The sequence below is a fragment of the Stegostoma tigrinum genome, chromosome 35 (genome assembly GCF_030684315.1).
Source record: "Stegostoma tigrinum isolate sSteTig4 chromosome 35, sSteTig4.hap1, whole genome shotgun sequence".
Classification (NCBI taxonomy): Eukaryota; Metazoa; Chordata; class Chondrichthyes; order Orectolobiformes; family Stegostomatidae; genus Stegostoma; species Stegostoma tigrinum.
The window spans coordinates 9,614,641-9,638,970 of NC_081388.1; the positions used below are offsets into that span (position 1 = coordinate 9,614,641).

General features: G+C 45.4%; 1 protein-coding gene across 4 annotated transcripts in view; it reads left to right on the forward strand.

Annotated features, from left to right (window-relative positions):
- Positions 1–24,330, forward strand: part of LOC125447444 (adhesion G protein-coupled receptor E2-like) — an 80,960-nt gene that overhangs the window by 25,323 nt on the left and 31,307 nt on the right. For 3 of the 4 annotated variants that reach the window (XM_048521787.2, XM_048521786.2, XM_048521785.2), the window contains exons 2-7: positions 299–394; positions 13,965–14,105; positions 16,170–16,295; positions 18,669–18,730; positions 20,825–21,002; positions 23,791–23,895. In XM_048521787.2, the coding sequence (XP_048377744.1) occupies positions 299–394; positions 13,965–14,105; positions 16,170–16,295; positions 18,669–18,730; positions 20,825–21,002; positions 23,791–23,895 (708 nt within the window). The remainder of the gene's footprint in view (positions 1–298; positions 395–13,964; positions 14,106–16,169; positions 16,296–18,668; positions 18,731–20,824; positions 21,003–23,790; positions 23,896–24,330) is intronic. The other variant, XM_048521788.2, reaches the window with a different exon arrangement.

Genomic DNA, 24,330 nt, shown 5'->3' on the forward strand with positions numbered 1-24,330 from the left:
CAAAAAAATCCAGATCCAGTGCCAGAGCTACTTCCAATTTGGCATCTCACTCATGAGGGATGCAGGGATTCTGATCTGTGGCGATAGAATTCAGCAGCTGTCATGCCAGGGTGAGATAGGAGTTGGAGTAAGGGCCGAAGTAGCTCCCCATGTGGGAAATAGCCTGCAGCTCTGATATGCTTCGATTGATGAGCAGTTGCAATATGTCATGGGCTGTATGAGCCAACTAGAATGGTTCAAGTGTTATGTTCTAACAGAAGCTCTCTCTCTCTCTCTCTTTCTCTCTCTATGTTTCCAGTGTTGCTCCTCTGCACTCTTGTGGAGCGATGTTCAGCTATCCCAACTCTCTGTGCTCCTGGAGAAACAAACCGGAATGGACGCTGTGGTAGAAATGGTAAGGGAACTATCACTGGCACATGGTCACTGACAATAGCAATCAAACCTCTCATTGAAACTTAGAAAATAGCAACAAAGAGGAGGCCACTCAGCCCTCCCATTCAACATGGTCATGGCTCATCTTCAAACTCAGTCCCCTGTTCCCACTTTCACCCCATATGTTTTGATACCCTAAGAACTATATCTATATAATAGAACGTAGAACAGTCCAGCCAGGGAACAGGACTTTCGACCCACCATAACTGAGCCAACCATGTTGCCTTTCTAAAATAATCCCACCTGCCTTCACATGAGCCATATCCCTCTATTCCCTATCTATTGATATGTCTATGTAAATGTCTTTAAATGTGGCTATTGTATATGTTTTCTTAATTCACTCACATCTTTGGCTAGACATTTATTGCCCAGAGGGCAGTTAAGAGACAACCACGTTGCTGTGGGTCTGGAGTCACATGTAGGCCCAACCAGGCAAGGATGGCAGTTCCCTTCCTTAAAGGACATTGGTGACCCAGACGAGCTTTTGCCAACAATTGGCAAATGATTCACGCTCATTGTTAGGCATTCTGGAATTTTATTATGTGATCTGAATTCAAATTCCACCATCTGTTATCCCAGGACCTCAACCCAGGTCCCCCAGAACATTAGCTGTTTCTGGATGAATAAGCTGGTGATAATACTACGACGACATTGCCCTCCCCTACTTCTAATACCTTCCCTGAACAGGGTGTTCCAGGCACCTACTACCTTCTGTGTAAAAAAAAAACATGCCTTGCACACCTCCTTTGTAATTTTCCCTGTCTCTTCATTCGTTCAGCACGGCTGCTTTCTTTAATTGTGATTGGGTGATGAATCATTCTGAAACTGAAGTGGGATATTTTGTGCAGGGCGAAGTCATGAGAAATTTAAGCTTTTGAAGATCATAAGGCAAGGCTCATGTCTTCCACTAATCTTTACAAACACGATGGGAAATTAAGGTTAAACCAAGACACACAGTATTTATATGGAGTTAAGCCTGTCTTTCTCACCTAGCGAGGAAAGCACGAGCAAAAACAGAAGTGCCTGGAAAAGCTCGGCAAGTCTGGCAGCATCTGTGAGGAGAAATCAGAGCTAATGTTTCGGGTCCGGCGACCCTTCCTCAGAACTTAGAGAGACGAGCAGAACTTCTTCAGTTCTGAGGAAGGCTCATCGGACCCGAAACGTGAACTCTGATTTCTCCTCACAGATGTTGCCAGACCTGCCGAGCTTTTCCAGCATCTTCTGTTTCTGTTTCTGATTTACAGCATCCGCAGATAACAACATGTACAGCTGGATGAACACAGCAGGCCAAGCAGGAAATGAAAAAGAGTCTAGGCCCAAAACCTCAGCCTCCTTGCTCCTCTGATGCTGCTTGGCCTGCTGTGTTCATCCAGCTCTACACCTTGTTATCTCAGACTCCAGCATCGGCAGTTCCTACTATCTCTTACAGCATCCTTAGTTCTTTTGGGCTTTTTTTTTCAGTGGAAGAAAGCCATTTGACTTCCTCTTCCTCTTTCCTTTCTCCCAAAGTCATCCTTGCGTTCAGAGAGGGTCTGCTTTTCTGCTCAAGCCTCCCCCCTGCTCGCTGTCCACCCTTACTGACAGAAGATCCATTAGAGAGGTCAGCCTATAAAACGTGACACACCTCTCAACTGGGGAGACAAAGCTGGATAAGGCTACCCCTTAGCGCAACAGAACTTGGGCCACCAGAGAAACCCATACATCTGGCAATAAATTCCATTGGTGATTGGTTCGAATCTCACTGAGTTTTAATCTTGTGCGCAAGCCCCAAAAATACCTCAACAACCTTTGCTTCAGACTGATTTGTAATCACAGCATGACATTGTGATTGGAGCTAGGATTGACAAGCACACACTTGAAATCAGATCAGATCTCCTCATACAGGAGAGTGGCGTGTTTAGTCACTTTATCTCAGGAAAGATATATAAAGTGACCTTGGAGTGGAGGCAAAATACATTGATCAGAATGAAACTGGGGGCCAGAACTGTTTGACTAGAACAAGATTGCGAACACTAGGTCTATTTTCCCTTGGGCATCAAAGATTTAGGGATGATAAAACTTTGTTTTCAAAATTTGAATAGGGTAAATTGGGTGAAGTTCTTTTCTCTCATCATACAATCTCAGCAGTGTGGAAGCAGGCTATCTGGCCCCACCACCCTTATGAAGAGTATTCCAACCAGAGTCACACACTACTCCTATCCCTGCATTTCCCAGCACTAATGCACCTTGCCAGCACACCCCCGGACACCAGGGGTAATTTCCCATGGCCAATCCACCTAGCCCACACATTGTTGGACTATGGGAGGAAACTGGAGCAAATCCATACAGACGCGGGGAGAATGTGCAAACTCCGCACCCGAGGGTGGAATCAAACCTGGGTCCCTGATACCATGAGATGGCAGTGCTAATCACTGAGCCACTGTGCCACCCCCTCTAATGGGTTCAGCCTTACAATGAGACCTCGGTCGGACAGAGGTCCTGACAGAAAATAGCTCCTCACATTTCCTCGAGGGAGTGGAAGCCAGCATGGAACTCTCACTTTCTGTCTGTCTATCTGTGTGACTCTCTGCCACCTACATCACCTCCAAAAGCAACTCTTCAGTGAGAGCTGTAAGGAAGGGTTGGAAAAACTCTGGTTGTTTTCTCTGAAGAGGAGGAGGTAGTGGGGAGACTTAATAAAAAAACTATAAAATTATCAGATGTGTATATTGGGTTGACAGTCAGAATCTTTTCACCAGAGGTGAAACACCCAATATTAGAGGTCATGCACTTAACGTGAAAGGAGGAAAGTCCAAAGGAGATGTGAGGGGCAAGTTATTTTACACAGGGAGGGGTAGGAGTGTGGAATGCGCTGCCAGGGGTGCTAGTGGAGGGAGTTATGATAGGGAGCATTAGAAGGTCTTAGTAAGCACATGGATATACAAGGAATGGAGGGATATTGATCATGGGCAGGGAGAATTTTAATTTGGTGTCATGTTTGGCACAACATGGTGGGCTGAAGGACCTGTTCCTGTGCTGTACTGCTCTATGTTCTATGTTCAATCTGGGAGTGAACTGAAAATCTCAAAGCTGCCACTGTTTTTGTCAGAGGGTAGGGTGGGGGGAGTGCAGACTGAATTAGGAATAGATCAATGAGCATCTGACCAAGGGACAGGCCTCGGAAGGTGCGTGAGGGGCTGAGTTCTTATTACCTTCGACGTGTTAGCTTTGTTCAGGATTACAAATAACCTAAAGAAGTCATGTTGACGTGCTGAAGTCCCCGAGGTTGTGAGTGTCTGACAAAACGCTGAAGCACCCCTGTCGACTCTCATTAAATCTGTATCATTTGCAAAGTAAATGCACATGAGCATGGCTTTACCTCAGTCTAATTAAGATTCTAGCTGCATGGTGGGTTGAGAATGATTGCAATAGTCTGCATCCATGAGGCTAATCTGACACCTGTTTGAGATTTTAAGGCCTAATATTTCATTCATTTACCCCCCAGAAACTCTAGTCCTAAAGAGCCAGAGCGGCCCCAGAAACATTGGCCTCCACTTCCTGAGGTCCTGCTTTTTGTCAGTCAGTGTTTAAGCCGCGCGCCGATAGAGTCAGCTCACTGGTTGTAGTAAACACACGCATTCGCACCCATGCTGCGGGGCCTGCAACTTTGTCTGGAGGCGGTAGAGACTCCAGCAGCTTTCCCATTAACACAGCTCCTCAGAATTCCTGCCTTCTCTCACCTCCAACCTTGGAAGAATTTCCGAATTCATGGTGTGGAAGCATCATCCTCGGTGGCCAAGCCCTGGGGTAGGGCTCTAAGCTTCCGGCCCCAAGCCAGGATGCTACCTACTACAAGGCCATACATGGCCATTCAGCCCGATGAGTCTGCTGTGCTATTTCATGAGGTCATGGCTGATGTGATCATCCTCAATTCCACTTTTCCTGCCTTTTTCCCATTACCCTTGGATTCACTGTTTAAAAAGTCATCTATCTCAGAACAAAATTTATTCAGCAAGCCAGACTCAACAACCCTTCTATCTAGTCCTCTAAACATAGCTATGCGGGAGACTTACAGTCTCTATGGGCTGCTTGAGCCCCGCATCACGTCCCGTACCTAGCTCAGGGGAACAGTCAGCAGTCATAACATGCCATCTGTGATCAGATAACTTGACTCAGATTTGATAATGTGTCCTTTGAACTTCCCAAATGCTGCAGCTATCTAAATGAATCATCACAGTCGTGCAGTTGTCAAGATTTCACCTTTTACTCCCATCTCTGTGAAATAAATAAAACGTATAGGAGTAATCCACATAAATATCTGAGTTGTGGGCAGCAATGTGATCCAATCATTGTCACAATGAAAAAAAAACAATGTGTAAAATGACCTGAAGATTTAACATTGAATCTGAACCAGCTTGCTGCGATCTGACCCTCTGGGTTCGAAAGCTGTGGCCGCTACAGGAACGGAACTAGAATTATAGAATCCCTACAGTGCAGATAGATGTCATTTGGCCCGTTAAATCTGCACTGGCCCTCCAAAGGGCATTCCCCCACTCTATCCCTGTGCTCCTCATGGCTAACTCACCTCTGCCTGGACTCTCTGGGGCAATTTCCCATGGTCAATCCACCCTAACCGACACATCTTTGGACTGTGGGAGGAAACCGGAGCACCCAGAGGAAACCCATGCAGACACGTGGAGAATGTGCCAACTCCACACAGACAGTCGCCCATGGGTGGAATCGAACCAGTGTTCCTGGCGCTGTGAGGCAGCAGTGCTAACCGCTGTGCAAATGTACCACACTACACACAGGCTTTATGCTCACACTCCAATGCAGTACTAAGGGAATGCTGCACTGCCAGAAATGCTATCATTCACAAGAGGCATTAAACTGAACACTTTACCTTCTATCTTGGGGGAGATCGCTCCCACAGCACTCTATCCAAGATGAGAGGGAGACTCCTGCCCAGTGTCATGACTGATTTTTTTAAAAAAAAATTCCTTCAACCAACACATCATGTAAACTGGCATTTCAGCCATTGTTGCCTGTGGGATCCTGCTGTGCACAAAACAGCATGCCACATTTCCTGCACGGAGTGGTGACACTCCAAAACCACTCTGTTAAACATCAATCACTTGGGAATGCTCTGATGTTGCAAAGGCAGGGCGAGTGTGCGTGCGCATGTGAGTGAGAGAGTGAGTGTGTGTGTGTCCATTTGTGTGAGAGAGAGAGAGAGAGACTGCATGTGTGTGACAGAGTGTGTATGTGATGTGTCTGTGTACGAGGCAGTGGGCTAATGTGTGCGTGTGTTTGTGTATCTGTGTGTGTGTGTGTGTTTGTGTCTGTGTGTGTGTGGGAGAGTGAGTACATGTGTTTGTGTGCAAGAGATTGTGCGTTTGTGTCTGTACATCTGTGGGAAAGTGAGTACGTGTTTATTTGTGTGCGAGAGAGAGTGTGTGTGTCTGTGTGCGCAAGGGAGGGCGAGAGTGTGTGGTTGTGCGCGCGTGTGTTTGTATGTGTGTGAGAGAGAGTGCGTGTGTGTGAGACAGTGAGTGTGTGTATGTGTGTGTGTGCATGTGTGAGAGAGGGAGAGAGAGAGTGTGTGTGTGTGTGTGTGTGTGAGACAGAGTGAGTGTGTATGTGGGTGTGTGTGAGAGAGAGAGAGTGTGAGTGTGTGTGTGTATGTGTGTGTGAGAGAGAGAGAGGGAGAGAGAGTGTGTGTGTGTGTGTGTGTGTGAGACAGAGTGAGTGTGTATGTGGGTGTGTGTGAGAGAGAGAGAGTGTGAGTGTGTGTGTGTATGTGTGTGTGAGAGAGAGAGAGGGAGAGAGAGTGTTTGTGTGTGTGTGTGTGTGGGAGAGAGAGACAGAGTGTGTCTGTCTGTGTGTGTGTGTGAGTGTGTATGTGTGTGTGTGAGAGAGTGTGTGTGAGGGAGAGAGAGAGTGTGTCTGTGTGTGTGTGTGTGTGAGACAGAGTGTGTGTGTGTGTGAGACTGTGTGTGTGTGTGTGAGAGAGAGACAGAGTGAGTGTGTGTGTGTGTGTGTGTGTGTGTGTGTGTGAGCACAGCAGTGGAAAACCCCGAACAATGTGCATGGAAGTTGAGAGATTGCTGAGTTACAGAAGCAGTAATTTTGAAAAGCAGAATGTGTAACTCGGAATACTGAAGGTCTGATATCAATCAGTGTGGTTGAATAATGATATTAAAGACTGTGAGAATGAGTGGGTGTATGTTAATTGCTTTACTACAAAGACAGAAAAGATACCCTTCAGTTGTAGTGAATTTATGGTGAATATAGAGAATTTATAAAGCCACCTTCAAGTTTCTGTAACAGTGGATGTGCACACCATCGATACAAATGATAAAAAGCGTGAGAGTGTTAGTTGTGATATTTTAACATGACGTTAGCAGTTCAAAAGGCACTATTTAACTTGACTGCCATCTTTGGCAATGAAATTGTCAGCCTGTTCCCAAAGTCGTGGAAAATGTTTCCTGATTATCACGGGAAAAAAATGATAGTGTTCACAAGGTTAAGAACATGACAACGACATGATAAAGTAAAGCTCTCAGTGTGCCACATAGTTTGCACAAGTTGAAAGCTGCAGAAGAATTCGATAGAAGCCGCTGAACAGTGTAGTTGCGTTCAGCGGCTTGTGAGATTGTTTGTCTTGTTCAATTTGCCAGTGTGTTGCAGAGATTGATTTATTGGTTAGCTATGGTAGACTCGTTGGTTCCCTAACTAGCTGCTAAAACACACTAGCAAACCAGATCTATGCCCACCAGGAACTGTGTGGAATTGCTTGGGAGACACTGGGAGGGAATTAGCCGAGTTCGATTGGGAATTTAACACGGGGCTCTCATTGCCCATTGTGAGACAGTGACACCTGCTGGCAGGAATAATATAGAAACAGGAGCGGGCCATTCAGCCCTTCAAGCCTAAACTATCATTCAATTTGATCATTCAACTCAGGTCCCGCTTTCTCCCCACACCCTTTGACCCCTTTAGTCCTATGGACTATATCTAAAAATTTCAGATAAAGTCATCATAGTCCTACCATACCCTAGGGTTACTGTCATTAGAGAGAGATGACCGGTGGTGGTTTAACCTAAGGGCCACTGCACCTCAGATGAGGGGAGAGGAGAAGGAGAGTCCTTCATGGTAACATCAGTTGGCATGGGAATGGAGCCCACACTGCAGTACAAACCACCGTTCTGCCAATTGATCCACCTTGAAAACGTTCAATGTTTTGGTCTTAACCGCTTTCCCTGGTGGATATTGGCGGGAAAATGCTGAACAGCACAGGGATGGACCCGACTGTGACACCTCGCCCAGTCCAACAGCTCGGTGATGCCATCTAGTCCCACAAACAGGGCCTACAATGCATTTCCAGAGAGTCGGGATCCTTCACTCTCTCCAGTGAGAGCCAATTGCATCGAAAGGGTGTTTGGTGAGGATGAGCTAACAGGAAAAGCAGCAGATGCCTGATAAGTGGGAGACACGAGTTCAAATCCTATCCCTGACATTGGGGGAAACTTAAATTTGGTTAATATCCGTGAAGCTAAACGTAAACAATTACATTGTCAGAGAGAGGGAAATATTAACGTCTGGTTCATCAAGGCCTTTTTCAGGAAGAATGATACCAATCCACCTGGTCTGGTTTATACATGGTTCCACACCCGTAGCGACTGGTTCGCCCTTAACTGCCCTCTGGTGTAACAGGGCAGCCATTTGCGTTTAAATGTGCCTTGATGGACCACAGCAGTTTGAAGTCATCACTTTCTCAAGGGCGATGAGAATAAATTCAAGAGGTGGTCTTGTAGCACAGTGTGTAATGTCCCTGCCTCTAAACCTGAAGCTCTTGCTTCGAAACCCACTCTGGGAAAGGTGCACTCATTAAAAAAATACTGCCCAGTAGGGGAGGGTTGATATGCAAATCCTTCCAGTGCACACTAATGCGGGAGGTTCCTGGTCAGCAAAGCTACATGTAGGATGCCAGCTGTCAAGTTATTTCCTTTTTATTCTGATCATAGAATCCCCACAGTGTGGAAATAGGCCATTCAGTCCAACTAGTCCACACCACCCCTCCAAAGATCATCCCACCCGACTTATCCCCCCCCCCCCACCCCAGCTTTTCCCCATGTCTAACCCAGCTAACCTAAACATCCCTGGGCACTATGGATGTGTACATCACAGAATGATCCAACATTTTTTGCCCATCCCTCGAGAATGTGGCAGTGAGCAATCTTCGTGAACCACACAATGGACCTTCACAATGACCTTAGGGAGGGAATTCCAGGATTTTGACCCAGCATCACTGAAATCATTCTCATGAGTATCTTGAATTCCAATGAAACTCCATCTGTTGCCGTGAAAAAGAACTGCTTCTATAAATGACCATGATCACATGCCATCCAAACCAACCCACTGGCATTGAAAACCTCTTGGTGAAATGGGGTCTTGGCCACTCTTACATGCCCAGGGAGTGCCAGCATGACCCAGACTTACAACTCTCTTTGGCGGAATTGGGTCTTTGTTTTTCACTATGGCTATTTAGGAACAAGTTTGGAGAGTTGCTTCAGACCCACTGTCGTCGCATTCTTTCCTTCGTATTGGTGCTCACCCACCCAGATAAAAGGAATAAGTGCACTTGTTTGGGAGACACAGAATAAAACGCCCATAGAGAAAGACCATTCAGCCCATCATGTCATCCAATTGATCCCTCTTCCCGTCTCTTTCCCCAAAGCCCTGCAACCTTCTCCTTTTCAATTCTCTATCCTTTGGAAAGTTAGCCCTGGAAAAGCCCCCAACCCATCTTTCCAGCAGTGAATTTTGGAACACTGGGATTGGCTAAATAAAAAGGAAAACTTCTTATCCTTCCCCACTGTGGCTTTCTTTGAACAAATTATCTGAAAGCTATATCATCTCGGTCAGGGATTATTACATACATTTCAGATGCTCTGTCCGTAATTCTAGTCAAAGTGTCATTCTAAAATTTATAGTTTAAAGTTACAGTATCAACATGTGGATAAAATTAGTTACGAGTGGTGTACCATAAGGATCTGTTCTGGGTCCTCTTCTATTTGTGACTTTTGTAAATGATTTGGATGAAGGAGTAGAAGGGTGGATTAGCAAGTATGCAGATGATACAAAGGTGGGTCACATTGTGGACAGTGTGGAGGACTCAAGGTAACAAAGTGTGAAGCTGGATGAACACAGCAGGCCAAGCAGCATCCCAGGAGCAAAAAAGCCTAGACCCTTCTTGTTCGAGGTTACAAAGGGACATAGATAGAATGCAGAGCTGGGATAAGGAGTTTAACCCTGAAAAGTGTGAGGTGATTCATTTTGGAAGGACAAACTTGAAAGCAGAATACAGGGTTAACGGAAAGATTCTTGGCAGTGTGGAGGAGCAGAGGGATCTTGGGGTTCACGTCCACTGTTCCCTGAAAGCTACCACCCAGGTGGATAGAGTTGTTAAGAAGGCGTATGGTGTGTTAGTTTTCAGAAATAGAGGGATTGAGTTCAAGAGCCGCGAAGTTATGCTCCACCTATACAAAAGCCTGGTTCGGCCACATCTGGTGTATTGTGTCCAGCTCTGGTCACGTCATTACAGAAAAGAAGTGTAAGTATTAGAAAAGGTGCCGAGGAGATTTACCAGGATGTTGCCTAGAATGGAGGGAAGGTCTTACGAGGAAAGATTGAGAGAGCTAGGGATTTTCTCTTTAGAACGACAAAGGATAAGAGGTGACTTGATAGAGGTGTACAAAATGATCAGAGGTATTGATGGACAGCCAGAGACGTTTTCCTCGGGTGGAGGTAGCTTTCATGAGGGGACATAGTTTTAAAGTGAGTGGAGGTAGATAAAGGGGAGACATCAGAGGTAGGATCTTTACTCAGAGAGTGGTAGGGGTGTGGAATGCATTGCCGGAGAGGATAGTGGAGTCGGCCTCATTAGGGGCATTTAAGTGGCTATTAGATAGGCAAATGGATGATAGCATAAGGTAGCGGTGGAGGTTAGATAGACCTTAGGTTTAGAACAAAAGTTCAGCACAACATTGTGGGCCGAAGGGCCTGTACTGTGCTGTACAGTTCTATGTTCTATGTCCTAAAAAGCCCCTTTCCTACACTCCCCATATAGTAACAGAGCTGTACCCAAGTTCAGCGGCATGTTGCCCCAGGGGTTAACGCTGCTGCCTCACAGCATCAGGGACCTAGGTTCAATTCCACCCTCAGGCGACTGCCTGCATGCAGTTTGCACATTCTCCCCGTGTCAGCGTGGGTTTCCTTTGGGTGCTCCGGTTTCCTCTCACAGTCCAAAGAAGTGCAGGTTAGGTGGACTGGCCATGCTAAATTGTCCTATAGTGTTCAGGGTTAGATGGGTTAGCCATGGGGAATGAAGGATGATGGGGATAGGGTCGGGGAATGCCCTTTGGAGGGCCAGTGCTGATCTAATGTGCCAACTGGCCTCCATCTGCACTGTACTGTTTCAATAATTCCAACCTCAGTTCCTGCAGTGACAAGCGAATCCACCCACAGCTGTGTAGCCCAGAGGCTAAAATTGTGGCAAAAAGTTTCAATTTTAAGCATTCGGGTTATTTCAAACTTTGTGATGTGCAGGCTAAATGGAGTAGCCATGGGAAATGCGGGCTTACAGGGATAATGTGGGGGTGTGCAGGGAGCAGAATGAGTAGGTGAGGGTCAGTGCAGACTCAATGGGCTGAATAGTTTCTCTCCACACCGTATGGAATTTGATAAATCTTACGCAGTTTTACTAAGTTAAATGTACTCTGCTGGGTGGTAATAGTCGTGTTCAGAATGAAGTAACAACAGTTAACAAGTCTTCCTGGTTATCGCAACAGCAGTGGTTTGGAGCATACCCTGATGAAATTTGTTTCGGCATGGTTGAACCACTTTAAGCGCTCTCATTCCTGGCTCCTTTTCACAGTGAGCAGCTACAATTACAGGATCGAGCAGGAAAAGAAATGGCAGCAATGTTCACCCAACCCCATCCATTAGTTTCTCTTCTACATTACCAACAATCTCCTCTTAATCTCTGGCTCTTCCACACTCACCTTCATCAACAAGGCAAACCGAACTCGTCCTCACCCTTAACAACTTCTCCTTTAACTCTCCCCACTTCCTACAGACAAAGTGGGTGGCCGTGGGTACCTGCATGGGCCCAAGCTATGCCTGTCTCTTTGTAGGTTACATTGAACAATCCCTCTTCCTTAGCTACACTGGCCCTTAATCCCACCTCTCCCTCCGATACATTGACTGTATCGGCACCGCCTCATGCTCCCCAGAGGAGCTTGAACAGTTCATCAACTTCACCAACATCTTCCACCCCAACCTCAAGTTCACCTGGGCCATCTCTAACACCTCCCTCTTCTTCCTGGACCTCTCTGTCTCCATCTCTGGTAACCACTTCAAGATTGATACCTATTTCAAGTCCGCCGATTCCCACAACTACCCAGAATACACTTCCTCCCACCCACCTTCCTGCAGGAGTGCAATCCCCGATTCCCAATTCCTTCGCCTCCACCACACCTGCTCCTGAGATGAGGCATTCCACTCCTGGACATCCCGGATGCCCCAGTATTTCAAGGACCGCAACTTCTCTCCTTCAGTGGTCGAAAACGCCTTTGACCGCATCTCTCACATTTTCCTGCAATTCATCCCTCACGCCCCTTCCCCGCAATAACAACCAAATCAGAAATCCCCCTGTCCTCACGTCCCATCCCACCAACCTCCGGATCCAACGTATCATCCTCCGACACTTCCATCACCTGCAATCTGACCCCAGTACAAAGGGTATATTTTCCTCCCCATTCTTATCTGCCATCCAGAGGAATCACTCCATCTGTGACTCCCTCATCCACCCACCACCCCTGGCACTTCTCCCTGCAGCCACAGGAAGTGCTACAGCTCCCCCCTCATCTCCATCCCGAGCCCCAAAAAGACCTTCCACATTAAACAGATGTTCACCAGCACATCCGCTAATGTGGGACACTGTATCCGCTGTGCCCATTGTGGCCTCCTTCCTATAATGGGGCGACCAGAACTGAACACAATATTCTAAGTGTTCTATGTTCCATTTTCTATCTGCAACAAGGTGACAACCTTGCTGTAATTTGCACATTTTATGCTTTTTTTTGCTCTCTGTGGCCTCCTCCGAAACTCACACCTGACCTCTCAGGTCTTGTAAACTAGACACGCATCTTCAAACTTCCATTTCTCTCCAGCATCAAGCATACGGTCACCTGTCGAAACCATGCTCAGACTTCTCATGATTTAAAAGATGTTCATTGGTTGAACCTGGGCATCTCTGGCTGGGCAGCAGTCATTGCTTATCCCTAGCTGCCCTTGAGAAGGTGGTGATGAGTGACTTTCTTGATTGTCTGTAATATTTGGTGTAGAAACCTCATGATGTTGTGAGGGAGGGAGTTCCAGGATTTTAACCCAGCGACAATGAAGGAACGGCGATATATTTCCAAGCCAGGATGCTGAGTGGCTCAGAGGGGAACCTGTGGCGGTGCGAATACCTCATGCTGCCCTTGTCCTTCTTGATGGTAGAGGTCATGGGATTGGTAGGTGCTGCTGGAAGGGCGTTTAGTGAATGTCTGCAGTGCATCTTATAGAAGGTACACACTGCTGTGATTGAGCATCAGTGGTGGTGAGTGATTAGAGAGAAGCCAATCATGCACTTTGTCCTAGATCGAGGCAAGCTTTCTGAGCTTCTCAAGAAGACGTTAGATAGAGTTCTCAGGGCTAAAGAGATTAGAGCGTATGGGGGAGAAAGCGGGGACATTGGATTGAGTTGTATCATCAGCCGTGGTCATATTAAATGGTGGAGCAGACTTGAAGGGCCGAATGGTCTACTTCTGCTCCTGTTTTCGATGCTTCTCTTTCTATATGAACGTGAGCTGCTGTTGGAGGAGACTATTGCTGTTACTGATACAGGTATCCTCACCTTCGTTAAGAATTTGACAGAATCTCCCAAGGTCTGTCCCTGGAGTTTTCTGTGAACGCCCCAACCGCCACCACCCCCCCAACACCCATGCCCCCCACCCCACCAACACCTAAAGCTCAAGGTCAGGAAGTCTCTGGAGAAATTTTACCTCCACATCGTGAAACATGACTGTAAATAAACAAAAAAACACAATGTCATAGGGTTACAGAGATGGTTGGTCTAACTTGTCCATGCTGACCAGATATTCTAAATTAATTGAGTCCCATTTGCCAGCATTTGGCCCATATCCCTCTAAACCCTTCCTATTCATGTACCCATCCAGATGCCTTTTAAACGTAATAATTGTACCAGCCTCCACCACTTCCTCTGGCAGCTCATTCCATACACACACCACCCTCTGAGTGAAAATGTTACCCCTTAGGTCCCTCTTAAATCTTTCAGACCTCAGCTTAAACCTATGCCCCTCTAGTTTTTGGACTCTCCCACCCCAGGGAGAAAGGACTTGTTTAAACATGACTGAACATTGCTCCGGCTCTGGTTCTGTTGGCACTTAGCATCCCAATGTGTTTCGATATTGCATCTTTTCCAGCTGCGCAATCGGATTCTCCAGGAGCATGTCCCTATGGTTCAAGCCCGAAGCCAAACAATGGGAGCCAAATGTGTGTGTGCGATAAAGGGTTTCGTTTATGTCTGCCAAAAAACTGCACAAGTGGACAGCCGTACTGCAAAGGTAGGGTTCTCATGATCCAACGAGTGTCTTGCTTATTCCTGGCATTTCCCTGTTGCTTCTGGGTTAGTATTCACTGGAGATCATCTTCTTCACTTGCGCTGAAAAGTCACAGTTCAGGATGGTGATGAAGTAACTCTCTGCCCCCTTACATGGGTGTAGCTCCAAACATATGTCCCACCAACACCGTCCAAGTGACGTCGTCATACAAGAGAGCACCATCTGATTTGAAACTACATAGAGCTGTGCGCACAGCCCAGACCATCACAGAAACCAACCTCTTATCCACGGACTCCATTTCCACCTCTCGTTGCCGTGGAAAAGCTGCCAACTTCATCAAAGACCTCTCCCACCTCTGTAGTGCTTTCTTCCAACCTCTTCACAATGGGCAGAAGATACAGAAGCACATGCACCAACAGGTTCAAGAACAGCTTCTTCCCTGCTGTTATGACACTGTGGAATGGACCTCTGCTAATTTCATGTCTAACGTTGATCTTGCTTTGTGAACCTCCTGTGCAGCTGTAACCTTGTACGCCTCGCTCTGTCTAAGCACCCCATGATCTGTATGTCCTTGTATGGTATGATCTGCCTGCGCTGCTTGCAAAACAAAACTTTTCCCTGTGCTTAGGTACATGTGACAATAATAAATCAAGTCCGATCAAACCAGGACAAAGTAGCCCCAGTCCATTACCAGCAAGACTCACTGCCTGCAGTCACATGGTGGCTGTACTACACACCATTTGCAATGTGCTTTGCCAGTCTTGCTGTGGCCGAATTTAAAAGTGAGAACCTTTTTACAGAGTTTCTTCTAGATCATATATACTGCAGCTGATGGCGGAGGAGTAAGGCGACTAAATCTAGAAGTAGCGATGATGAACTAAAGGCTTTATCCCAGCCACGTTGTGTTTCTTTAGTGTTGTTCTCTCTACATTAAAGCACTCCAATTGTGAGTATTTCATTATATGGTCTTGGGAAGACCTCAGGAGCCTATCAAATGGACCACTGATTGCAGAATTCGGTTTTAGACTGGTAGGCAGACTCTCGATAGGATTGGTTCAATTCAGTTTCCTGATCAAAGATGGGAAGTGGGGTCTGCCAATGGGAATGCCATTAAATACTCATGGGAGGGAAGGGCTGGGGGCTGGGCGGTGGTGTGGGGTCCAATCCTTGATTCCCAGAGACCAGTCTAATCCCGGGGTCTTTGTATTGCGAGAGGGTCATTTAGGTTGGGGGCCACTCAATGGTGGTTGATGGGCCAATATAGGGAGAGGAAAAGCCTATTTATTCCTATATTGTCTTCTTCCTGGAGTTGGCCTTGCCTCCCTTCAGCTACCTAACTTCCCAAGACACAGCAGATCCTGCCGTTCGTCAGTAAATCTGCTAGAGGAAGAACCAAAATGTTGAAAATTCCAGCCCACTTCCTGCATTTCTGCCTCAATCAAATTCAACACAGAGTCTTAGAGACATCCAGCACAGAAACAGACCCTTCAGTCCAACCAGTCCATGCTGACCATAATCCCACACCAAACTAATCCCGCCTTCCTGCTCCTGACCCATAACCCTCCAAACCTTTCCATTCAAGTACTTATCCAAAAGTCTTTTAAACGTTGTAACTTTTTAATTTATTCATTAACAGGCTGAAGCAGCATTTATTGCTCATTGCTAATTACTCAGAGGACAGTTTAGAGCCAACCACATTGCTGAGACCCTGGAGTCACATGTAGGCCAGACCAGATGATGATGGCAGTTTCCTTCCTTAAAGGGCATTAGTGAACAAGTTGGGTTTTTCAGACAATCGACAATGAATAGCTTAATTATATCCTTCCTCTAACTGGGAGCAACCAGAATGCGCACAGCACGCCAGAAGAGGCCTCGCCAATGTCAAGTGCAGGAGAAGTGGTCAGAGACAGGTCTGAGATTTTTAAAAAAATCATTTGACACAAACCCAATCCATCGACTTTATGGGTTTTGAAATGCAGTCTCATCCGTACCACAATGCGTGACAGGTCCATGTGCTGAACTGGTGAAAGACTGTACAAAAGATTATATTTCATAATTTATTTACAGATGTGGATGAGTGCAAGGCCAGTAAGTCGAAATGTGGCCCAAACGCAGCCTGCGTGAATACAGTTGGAAGACACTGCTGCTGGTATGAAAAACAATCACAGAATGACAGAAAACATGAATGCTCAGGTGAGACATTATTAGGATGACGGATGTAAACACCACATTAGAAACCGGAAAGTTAACAATAATTATTTTTGAATGTCTGTGGACAAGACAGTGTATATTTTGTGCCCAGTGCATATTGACATGGCTAGTCTCAAAGGAAACAACCCACAAAAGATCTTTGTCTTGTGGATTCACCAATGATGCTTTAATTCCTGGGCCAACTCAGATAGATCTCCAGTAATAGCAATGCCAGGCCCATCGGCCAATCAGATTGTACAATGCTAACAGACAGCAAAGCCAGAAGTCCTGATAAGGTTTGGGTTTTTTGTAGGATCCCTAAAGTGTGGGAACAAGCCAAAAAAGTCCACACTGACTCTCTGAAGAGCATCCCACCCAGACTCACCTCCCTACTGTGAGACTCTGCATTTCCAATGGCTAATCCACCTAATCTACACACTATGGGGCAATTAGCATGGCCAGTCCACCCTAACCTGTACATCTTTGGACTGTGGGAGGAAACCGGAGCACCCGGAGGAAACCCATACAAAGATGGGGAGAACATGCAAACTCCACACAGTTGCCCACGGTCAGAATCGAGGCGCTGTGAGGTAGCAGTGCAAACCACGGAGACACAGTATTGGCCGTAATATAGGAATTGTTTTGGGTAACAGCTCGTTTATTAACTGTAAGAGTGAAATAACAATTGGTTTGTGTACATGGGAATTAAATCAGAAGTGGAAACATCTTTTATTCATTCATGACACAAATGCTCCACTGACTAAGCCAGCCTTTATTGTCCACCCCTAATTTCCCAAAGTTCAGTTAAGAGCCAACCACATTACTGTGGGTCTGGAGTCACATGTAGTCCTGATCGGGTAAGGATGGCCGTTTCTTTCCCTCAAGAGCATCAGTGAACCAGATGGGCTTTTTCCTAACAGTCAACAATGGAATCACTGGACTCTTGATTTCGGATTTTTTTTTGTTGAATTCATATTCCACCACCTGCTGTGGTGGGATTCTAATCCCAGTCTCCAGGATATTACCTGGCTCTCTGGATTAATAGTCCAGTGATTATACCACTAGGCAATAAATGGGTATTTTATGGCATCAAACAGAGTGGGGAAATGAGTTCAGGGTGGAATTTAAAGTCAAGGATGATTGATTTACCCATGAGAAATAAGTTACTTCACCTTTTAGTTATGCCTGGAAGGTAACCCCGAGGCCTGGTTTTGCTTGGGGAAAGCTAATTAGTGTGCACAGAAGTAGGCCCCGTAGTTACATTTGCCAAAAGAATTAGGTCCTATTTCTGGTCTCTTCCAAGCCAATATTGTAGGCAACAAATTTCTAACCATGAATAAGCACACATTTCACACTAACTAATGTTGGCTCTTTACCTGGGGTGAAGTGACATATTCATGAAGTAGTGTTGCAGAACCTCAGGCTAACGTTCTGGGTGGATGGTTTCAAATCCTACCAAGGCATGGTGCCTCACAGGGCCAGGGACCCAGGTTCAATCGTAGCTATGAGTGACAGCCTGTGTGGAGTTTGCATGTTCTCCCCATGTCTGCGTGGGTTTCCTCCCACAGTCCAACGATGTGCAGGTTAGGTGAGTTGACCATGGGGAATGCAGAGATACTGTACCAGGGTGGGTCTGGATCAGATGATTTTCAGAGGGTTGGTGTGGACTCTGTGGTCTGAATGGCCTGCCTCCCAGCTGTGAAATTTGCATTCATTAAATATTGACCGTGTAACCATTGTAAAAACCCATCTGGTTTTTACATACCCTTTCGGGAAACTTCCATCCTCACCTCGTCTGGTCTACAGGTAACTCCAGACCCACAGCAATGGGGTTGATTCTTAACTGTCCTCTGGGCAATAGATGCTGGACTGGCCTGTGATACCAATCTCTCATCTATAAATAATAAAAAATGTCTGATTACTTCTTAAAACAGTTTGCACTGCACGAAACAATTATTCTGTCTTTTCTTTTTAAAGCTTGCACGATATGTTTTTGGACTCTAAACTACCAGAGTTAGATATTTTACACTTTAACAACAAGGTGCCAAATTCTGCTTGTCACACATTCGAAAGTTTATTACTTGGCACTATCTCCATTGCCCAGTTTAATGTTTGATAGCTATGTGTGCCAAAAAGCCTTCACCACTGCCAATCTTACAATAATGTGCTCAAAGCAAAAATAGCAAGAAAGTTTAATCTGCAAGTCTCAGCCAGTCCTGAGCAAATTGTGAACATTCAGTTTCAAAATCTTGAGATAGAAATCCGCTGTTTAGAATGGAATGTGTGTTTTCGGTAAACACACTGCGGGGCAGGTGTGAGCTGTAATAAGTTGTGGAATAACCCTGTGATGCTAATATGTGCCTTCAATTCTCTCAGGATGTGAGAAAGAATGTTATATTCACAAGAACGCAACCAAATCCAGTGTTTCTGAGCAAATGGTAAGTTATTAAAACTACAGAAGAAAACAAAGCTCCACAACAGTTATTGTCTTGGTTACCCACGTAATTTATTATTGACTTGGATAACGGCAGAGAAGGTTACACATCCAAATTTGTTCATTGTACAACATTAGACAGTATTTTAGACAGTGTAGATGTTAGCTTGAAATGACAAAGAGGTATTGATAGACCAAGCGGATGAGCAACACTGTGGCGGGTGGAGTTCAACATAAGCAAGGACTTGGACAGAACAAGGATAGCTCAGGTTGATTTGTAAATGGTACAAAGTTAAACACAGTGGTTGTCCAAACAGACTCGGTGGTTCAGGTGCACAGATCTTTAAAATGCCACAAACGTACAAAAAGTAATCAAGGCAGCTTGTGGAATGCTGGCCTTTATATCTAGCAGACTTGACCACAAGGATGCAGAAGTTATGCTGCAGTTATACAAAACCCTGGTTAGACCACAACAGTTCTAAAGAAGGGGTACTGACCTGAAACATTAACCCTTACTTTTCTCTTATGGGTGCGAAGTCAGATGTAGACCAGACCGGGGAGGGATAGCAATTGCTTTCGCTAAAAGAAAGTAGTGAGTCAAATTGGTTTCTTCCAACAATTGACAATGGATTCATGCTGCAAGACCCACTGAATTTTTCCAGCAATTTCTGTATTTTTTTTGTTTCCGATTTCCAACATCTGCATTTCTTTCATTTTTTTTTCTGGTTAGACCCCATTTGAAGTATGGTGAGCAGATCTGGACCTTAGGAAGGATAGACTGTTCTTGGAAGAGTACAGTGTAGGTTTACAGGAATGATACCTAAACTTCAGGGGTTAAGTTGTGAGGTGAGATTATACAAATTTGGCCCATTTTCTCGAGAACTTAGAAGGCTAAGGGGTGATCTGATTGAAGTTTTCAAGATATTAACTGGAAAAGTCAGGGAAGATAAAGACAAACTATTCCCCAACTATGGTTGGGGATTCTATAACTATGGGCATAGTCTGAGAATTAGGACCAGGAGAGATGTTAGGAAGCACTTCGACATACAAAGGGTGAGAGAGGTTTGGAACTCGCTTCTACAAATGGCAGTGGATTCTGAATCTGCTGTTAATATTAAATCTCTAAGATAATTTTTTGCTAAGCAAAGATATCAAGGGAAATGGGCAAGGTGTAGGGTGTTATGCGACAGATCAGCTGTGATCGCATTGAATGGCAGAACAGGTTCAGGGAGGGGTGCTGAATGGCCTCTCCTCGTTTCTATGTTGTTGACTTGCATTGCTATAGTGCCATTCAGAATTGTAGGCTGGAAGCACTTTTAAAGAACAGAGGATGCATGTTCCATTTCTCATTGTCACATTCCCTATAGAATGGTGAATAACTCAGAAACCACAGCCCTGTGGCTAAAGTGAAGATTTCTTCTGGAGATGAGGGGAAGCAGTGACAGAGATGCACTAAGTTGACGCAGTAGGATTTTAAGATCTTGAGAGTTATGAGCAGGAGAGTGATTGAATCATTTCAAACTGTCTAGACGGGAACAGTTCCAACAACACTTTAGAGGCTTGACATCATCCAGAACAAAGCTGCCTATATAATCAGCTGCATCAACCCCCATTCCGCATCCCTTGGCTCAGTCGCAGCAGTGTGTGCTATCAATAAGGTGCATTGCAGCAACTCAGTAAGGATCCCCTGGCTGCATCTCCTGAACCCACACTTTCAGTTACCTAGAAGGTGAAGGGGCGTAGACACGTGGCAACACCAGCCCTTGAAAATTCCCTTCCAAGTTATGCACTATCCAGAGCCGGAATCACTGATCTTGCATTGCTACTGTGTCAAAATTCCGGATTCCTCCTTGCACCCCACCCATTAAACTGTGGGAGTACCTACGCCCAAAGAATGCAGCAATTCAAGAAACAACTCACCACCACCTTCTCCAGGGCAAATATGGACAGGGAATAAGGGTATTGCCTGCATACCAAGAAATATTAAGTTTGTCAAAACACACTGAGGAGAGATATTTAGCATTTCATTGCTCGTTTGAATTACAATAATAGCAACATGCAAATTAAAAATGACTTTTCCGAATCTTGTTGTTAACAGTGCCTGAACTCATGTCAAATGAAGGATTTTTACGATAAAATGTACAGACCGTTTAAGAAAGTATCAGATGAAAACAACAAAGTCGCACGGATTCTGGATAATGCAGAACGTGCTCTACGATCTCTAATCGAAGTTCCATGGAATCAAAGCGAAGAGCGAAATTCGTTGGCTGAGTTCGGTAATGAGCTCCCACTTTTCAAATCTGTGACTGTGCAGAATCTCAGTCCGCCCTAGCAGTTACCGGAAATGTAGTGTTTGTCTCCATCATGCAGTGAGACAGAGCTCTGCATGTTCAATTTCTCATGCATTGTCACATTGCCATTAGAATGGTGAACATTAGGAACTAATGGAGACCATTCAGCACCTTACTTCTTCTCAGCCATCCAATCAAAGCATGTGTGAACTGAAATTTGCTATGTGTCTTTTGGTAGGTAAATGCAGTGTTCATATAATCCCTATAGTGTAGAAAGAGGACTTCTGGCCCATCGCATCTGTGCCTACCTTCCAAAGGGCACCCCATCCAATCCCTGTAACCCTGCATTTCCCAAGGCTACCATCCCACCTTGTCTGCACATCCTTGGACACTATAGGTAATTTAGCATGGCCAACCCACTGTAACCCGCACATCCCTGGGCACATTGGGTAATTTAGCATGGCCAACCCACCCTAACCTGCACACCAGGACTATGGGAGGAAATCAGTGACGAGGAGAACATGCAAAGTTAACATAGACATTCACCCGAGGGTGGAATCAAGCCTGGGTCCCTGGCACCGTGAGGCAGCAGTGTTAACCACTGGGCCATCCTGTTGCCTAATGAGCAATGGCCCAATTGCTCTGTGTTTGATCTGGTGTCTGATCTAGCTCATTCAGCTTGATTTTTTTGAACAAAGTGTGAAATAACAGCAATGTAATCAGACACATAGAGGCAGGTGAAAGCTCGCAGCTCTCACATGTGTGAAGAAATGTTGTCACTCTAGAGATATTTTTAAAACTCGTATAATCATATGCAATTCTACTCTTAGAGTCTGAAGTGTCTTCTCAGCATTGGTCTCAGCTGAGCACTCACTTAGGCCTCGGGCCTCCAACCCCACTTGTCTTATTCCAACAAGTCCTATCCTTGGCTTCCATCAATGAGTCTCACATCTGAGTGCAATCCCAGCAGTGGCCAGCTCTCCCAGTGGCACTGCTGGGACCGAAGAGCTCAGAGATGCGGAGAGATCTGAGTGTCCTTGTGCATAATTTACAAAAGGTTGGTTTGCAGATACAGCAAGTATTTATGAAAGCTAATGGATAGTTATCTTTTCTTATAAGGGGAATTGAATACATAAGCACGGAGGTTATGCTTCAGTTATACAGGGCACTTAGTGAGACCACATCAGGAGTACAGTGTACCATGTTGGTCTCCTTATCTGAGAAAGGGTTTAGATGCATTCAACACAGTTTAGAAAAGGTTTATTAGGCTAACACTTGGACTAAGAGGAGTATCTTAGCAGGAATGGATGGGCAGCCCGGGCTTGCATCTACTGGAGTTTAGATGAGTAAGAGACAACTTGATTGACATGTTAAATAAGGGTTGATGTAAAGATGTCAAGTAGCCAGGGTAGATGAGAATATCTGGAACTGTTTAAAAGTAAGGAGTCTCCCATTTTTAACATGAAGTGAAATTCTTCCACACAGATGGTCTTTGAAACTCTCTCCCAGAAAAGGTGTTGGAAACAATGTCCTTGAATATTTGTTAGGCATAAGTACATAGATGCTTGGTAACCAAGGGGGTGAAAGGTCATTAGGTGTCGGTGCGCGTGTAGATTGGAGGTTACCATCACATCAGCCATAATCTCATTGAATGGTGGAACAGGCTTGATGGGCTGAATGCTTCCCCATAATCCATGGGCTCATGACCTGCCTGATTTCCACAAAATCCTCAGACCTCCCCACAACAAATACTTGATGCTGGGATTGCCCCCTTCCTTCCAACATATCATAGATTCATTTAGCATGGAAACAAATCCCTTCGGTCCAGATATCCTAAATTAATCTAGTCCCATTTGCCAGTATTTGGCCCTCATCTCTCTAAACCCTTCCTATCCAGATGCCTTTTTGGATGTGTAATTGGAGCAGCCTCCATCAGGAGAGCTATTACCCCTCTTTCTTATATTCATCCACATGATGTGGGCATCATCGGCAAGCCCAAGGTTCATTGCCCATCCCTAATCCTCCAGAGGGCAATTAACGGTCAGCCACATTGCTGTGGATCTAGAGTCACATGTAGACCAGTCAGGGTAAGGATGGCAGTGTCCTTTCCTCAAAAAAAATTAGTGAATCAGATTGTTTTTTCCCTGAATAATCAACAATAGTTATGGCCACCCCTTAGTCCCAGATTGTGTGCTGGATTAAAATTCCATTCTCTGCATGATTTGAACCTGGAGGTAACACAGTGTGGAGCTGGAAGAACACAGCAGACCAGGCAGCATCAGGGGAGTAGGAAAGCTGACGTTTTGGATCGGGACCCTTCTTCCAAATCGTCAGTTTTCTTGCTCCTCTGATGCTGCCTGTGCTCTTCCAGCTCCACACTGTGTTATCTCTGACTCCAACATCAGCAGTTCTTACTATCTTATGAGGATTTGAAGCCAGGTCTCCAGGACACTAGCCAAACTCCTAGATGAATAGCCAAGCAATAATACTGCCAGGCCACTGCCCACTCCCCCTTGCACAATCCAGTTGTACAGGTGAGGAGGTGATGAGTAAGGAAGTGTTATTTCACTCACTCGCCTTCCCTTTGAGCATGGCTTTCTGGCACTCACAGCGGGGAGCCCTCCCATTTGGACTCAAAAGCCCTAAACGAATCCATCTCATGTTGTGGCTATATTCGCGGCCAAATGGGAGTATGGATGCGAATGGTGATTTTTAAGCCAGAAAGTTGGAAGCCAAAATGGTGGAAACTAATAGTCAACTCCTGAATTTTTAGAAATCGTGATAAGGCGTCACATGAATCCTGCAGAACCCATCAAGGTGTCGGCACTCGGGAACTCAATGGAAGTTGATCCAGCTTTATTTACGGACCCAGTATCAGGTAAATTATCGTCGCAAAGTGCATAGCTATTCCGAGGCAACTGCAATACAAACGAACCCAACTCATTAGCAAATCATAATTAAGTTGAACCAAATCATGGATAATTTTCTGGTATTTTACAGCCTCCTGAGGTCCCAGAATTTAAAGGTCAGAGTAAAGACACAATTCCAATTGGGAATCCACCACCCATCGTACTGGGAATGGCCTTTAAAGAACTTCCTTTACCCATTCCTGTTGTCTTACGTCTCGCGAGGTTTTGCAATCCATTTTTTAGGCACAAGCTCACCATACCATCACCATATTGTAGCCTGTGGCCTCATAGACATCAAGCTTTCAGGGCCCATCTCATTTCCCAACCGCGACACACAAAGGGAAGCTTTCTTTAATGTTTACTTGAGGGACACGGTCAATTCTGGATGGGCCCACATTGACTGC